The 4749-nt window shown below is 48.5% G+C and overlaps 1 protein-coding gene across 1 annotated transcript; it reads left to right on the forward strand.

Annotated features, from left to right (window-relative positions):
• Window positions 1-888: 888 nt before the first annotated feature.
• LOC122040004 lies at window positions 889-4004 on the forward strand. The gene is made up of 2 exons (XM_042599396.1): window positions 889-1092; window positions 3621-4004. The coding sequence occupies exons 1-2, from the start codon at window positions 889-891 to the stop codon at window positions 4002-4004; spliced, it is 588 nt and encodes a 195-aa protein (XP_042455330.1).
• Window positions 4005-4749: the final 745 nt, after the last annotated feature.

The following is a 4749-nucleotide window of genomic DNA, read 5'->3' on the forward strand; positions in this document are numbered from 1 at the left end:
CAACCCCCCAAGGGGTCTCAGTCAGGAGGAGCCTCGTCACACCATGAGCCCAAGACACATGTCATGCAGCATGTGGCGGTCGCTCGTCTAAAGGCTGCAAAAGGTAAAATGTGGACACCGATGTTCTTCTCCTTCCACCACTCGGTGACGTACAACACCTGGGACTGCTACGACCTGGTAGCTAGTAGGTCAGCCACACGGGGATGTTGCTGTCAATCCCCATCACTTGATCGCCGACATAGGTGTCGATCAGTCGTTCGAAGGGAGGAAGAAAGGACAACTGCTGAACCACGCCACCATCAGCCTCAACGTGGGAACAATCCAAGTCCCGTCCGAGTCTCCGCCGAGTGGAATAGACATTCGGCTCGAGAGGAGGAGAACAGGAGCAATGCCGCTCGAGGGGAGATAGACATGATCGTCGATGGGCCGACTGGCGGCGATTCCAACCAAGCGAGGAAGTTGCACGCTCGACGGCTTGAGATTCACACCATGAGCTGCAACAAAGAGAGGGCCGAAGGACCCGAGATCAGCTTTGACCCTAGAGATCCTTAGGGAGTGGAGATCCCTCACGGTGATGCACTGATCATCCGAGCGGTGATCGCCAATTATACTATTTATCAAACTTTTGTTGATACAGGAAGTTCAGTGAACATTATATTCAAGAAGGTGTTCGCTTAGATGCAAATTGACTGGAACTAGCTGTTGCCCATGACAACTCCATTCTACGGATTCACAGGCAATGAAGTGTTGCCAATCAGCCAAGTTCGCCTGGCCGTCTCGCTCGAGGAGGAGCTGTTGAAGAGGACAAGGACCACCAACTTCATTGTAGTTGACACATCGTCAGCCTACAATGTTGTATTGGGTTGACCAACCCTAAATGAGTTCCGGATGGTTGCATCCACCTACTTCCAGAAGATCAAATTCCAGATGGACGACAAGGTGGGAAAGGTCAAAGGTGACCAGTTGGCCACACGCCAATGCTACGTCGAGATGGTCAAATCAGAAGCAAGGGCCACTCGAAAAAATCCGCTCTTGGAGGTGAACACTATCACGGATAAGCCTTCTACGCTGGTTTACGAGGAAAAGGAGGAGGTTTAGATCCACCTTGGTCGGTCGGAGGCAACCACCTTCAAAGCCACCGATTTGGAAAGCGCGAAGAAGGCAGAGTTGGTCGCCTACCTTAGACAAAATTATGATGTGTTCGCTTGGTCGACACATAAGTTTTCTGGCATCTCGCCGAGTGTGGCTCAGCACGAGCTCCATGTCTGACCGAATGCTCGGTCGATGAAGCAAAAGAAGAGGGACTTCAGTACGGAACAAAAATTGATCATCCAGGCGGAGATAGAGAAACTGCTGGAGATCGACCACATACGGGAAGTGCAATTCCCGAGCTAACTCGCTGACGTCGTGCTGGTCTCCAAGCCGGGCAACAAATGACGAGTCTGCATCTACTTCCGTGACTTGAATAAGGCATGCCCGAAGGATTTCTATCTGCTGCCCTGAATAAACCAGATGCTAGACTCTACGGTGGGCTGCGAGGTAATCTGCACGCTCAACATGTATCAGGGCTACCACCAAGTGCCTCTTGCCAAAGAGGATCAAGAAAAGATCAACTTTATCAAATAAACGGAACGTTCTGCTACAATGTCATGTCATTTGGACTAAAGAACGCCAACACTACCTACTAGAAGCTCATGAACAAGGTGTTTCAGCGGCAGATCGGCCGCAACATGGAGGTATATATCTACGACATATTAATAAAGTGACTCCGAGCTGTTGATCTATGTGCAGATATCTAAGAAACATGCCAAACCTTAAGGGCATATGGGATAAAGCTGAACCCGAGCAAATGTATGTTCGACACGAAGAGTAGACACTTCCTCGAATACATTGTCACCGATGGGGCATTGAGGTGAATCCAAGCAAGGTGAAGGAGCTACAAGACATCCTCGCAGCTTGAAGGAGGCCCAACGTCTAATCGGACGGATCACCACACTATCTAGGTTCATCTCTGAGTCATCCGACCGAAGCCATCCATTCTTCAAGGTGCTGCACCGAGCTACAAAGTTTTAATGGGGCACAGAGTGCAACTAAGCATTGGAAGAGATCAAGGAGTACCTTAATTCCTTGTCGGTGCTAGCTAAGCTGAGCATGAGTAAACCACTCTAGATCTATCTATCGCCCACCGAGTATGCAGTTGGCTCGGCATTAGTTAGGTAGAATGGCCCAGAATAGCAATCCATGTATTTTTTGAGCCATATATTGAAAGGTGTAGAATCCTGCTACACCTGTCTTGAAAAGTTAATTTATGCGTTGGTGTTAACCGTTCGGAGACTACGCCTGTACTTCTTGGCTCACCCGATCGTTGTGATGACCAACAATGCTCTAGGAAAAGTCCTCCTAAATCCGAAGGCATCCGAGCGATTGATCAAGTGGACGACTAAGCTTAGTGAGTTCAAAATCCAGTACCAATCTTGAACGGCGATTGAAGCCCAAGCCTTGGCTGATTTTGTTACAGAGGTCCAGAATACCAAGCCAGATGCAACTTGGAAAATATATGTCGATGGTTCGTCCACTCGGCAAGGCAGTGGGATTGGCATATTATTAATTTCACCGTAGGAGGATCAGATGCAAATTTTTTTTCAGCTGGATTATCAGGCCACCAATAACGAAGCTAAATATGAAGCGTTGATAGTCGCCTTACAGACAGGGTGGCATGTCGGAGTTACAAAAGTCCTCATTCACTCGGACTCTCAGTTGGCCGCTCACCAGCTATCAGGGACGTTCGAGATAAGCAGCACCCGGCTCAAGTTGTACGCAGAAGCCTTCGAGAAGCTGAGAGCAAATTTCCAAGAAGTCATTATACAGAAGATCCCCCGATCAGATAACCAAGCAGCGGACGAATTAGCTAAATTAGCTAGTTCATTATCCCGGGTTGTGATAAACCGGCCGATCGAACAGGTCTCACTGGTGGTGCATATCGACCGAATGGAGGGAATTTCCTTCCTAAATGACTAGAGAACACCGTTGGTCGAATTCCTCAGCTCCGAAAACACACCATTTGATCAGGAAGTAGCTTGCCTATTGAAGAAGAGAGCCAAACGGTTTACATTAATCGGGGATCTGCTTTACAAGAGGGCTTTCTCAAGGCCATTTCTTAAGTGTGTTGGGTCGGAGGACGTGGAATACATCCTCCAAGAAGTGCACCAAGATTCCTGTGGAAGTCATTTGGGTGGTCATTCGCTGACTCAAAAGATTCTCCCAGCCAAATATTTTTGGCCCACTCTCCAAGAGGATGCCGCTTGGATGGTAGCCACCTATCTATCCTGCGAGAAGTATCACAATATCCTGCATCGACCGACCGATGAGATGAAGGCCTCCACGATGTCTTGCCCATTCGACCAATGGGGCATGGACATCATTGGGTTATTCCCCGTGGCAACCGCTCAATGAAAATTCCTGCTCCTCGTTGTGGATTACTTCTCCAAGTGGGTGAGGCCGAGCCGCTAGCTAAAATAAGTGAATAGATGGTTATCAAATTCATCTGAAAGAATATCCTGTGTCGGTTCGGCATCCCCCATCGGCTCGTCTCGGATAATGGGAGGTAATTCGCTGGTTAGAGGCTTAGGGAGTGGTGCGAAGGCTATGACATCCAGCATGCCTTCACCTTTGTGGCCTACCCCCAAAGTAATGGCCAAGCGAAGGTCACCAACTGGGAGAACCTCAGAGGCTTATGGGCTCGACTTGACCACGCAGAAGGCAGCTGGGTTGATGAGCTCCCTAGTGTTCTGCGGGCCCTCAGTACGACTCCAAAGGAGGCGACTGGTGTAACACCATTTCACTTGGTGTACGGCGATGAAGCGATGGTTCCCGTGGAGGTCGGAGTAAAAACTGACCAAGTGCAGCTCTACGACAAGGGGAACGCCGAGCGAAGACTCATGGAGCTCGACTTAGTGGATGAGGCATGGGATAAGGCTATTGTTCGGTTGATAGCATATCGATAGCGGATGAAGTAAAACTACAATCGAAGGGTGATCTCGATGTCCTTCCAAGTCGGCGATATGGTGTGGAAGAGAATAAAACCAGTCGACGACGTCACCAAGCTTGAGGTGTCATAGGTGGGACCTTACAAGGTCATGGAGAAACTCCACTCAGGAGCCTACTACTTAGAGGATGGAGACAGAAGACAACTCAAGCGGCCGTGGAGCGTGAACCATCTCTAACCCTATAGGGCCGGATGAGTGATGCACGAGTGAATATCTGATGTATATGTATAAGTATGTGTGCCTTCTGAATGCAGGATAAACATGAATAAAAAGAGCATAAGTTTTCCAGACTCTTGAGCCGATCAGCCAAGTTAAAAGTCAAGCAGTGACTATAAACTCCTATCTACGCATTACAATCGTCGAGCGGTGACGTTATACCCTAGTCTTCTCCTACCATCGAGCGACGACATTAAACCCCAGTCTTTGTCAACGGTCGAGTGACGACCTTAAACCCCAGTTTTCATCAACGATCGAGCGGTGACCTTAAATCTAAGTCTGCGTCTATAACAACTAAGAGGCAGATATAAACCCGAGAGCAACAAAAAATGACTTATCCAAGCAAGTAATAAGACGCCGACTGGTGGACCACGGAGCCCCACTTGGAAGTTTTTCGCATTATGATAAGCGGTTCGTAATTCGAAAAATATGAAAAGGAAGAGCCGAATGACGTAGAACTAAGGATCAACATTAATTAAAAAGGTTC

Source organism: Zingiber officinale, chromosome 1B (genome assembly GCF_018446385.1).
Source record: "Zingiber officinale cultivar Zhangliang chromosome 1B, Zo_v1.1, whole genome shotgun sequence".
Taxonomy (NCBI): Eukaryota; Viridiplantae; Streptophyta; class Magnoliopsida; order Zingiberales; family Zingiberaceae; genus Zingiber; species Zingiber officinale.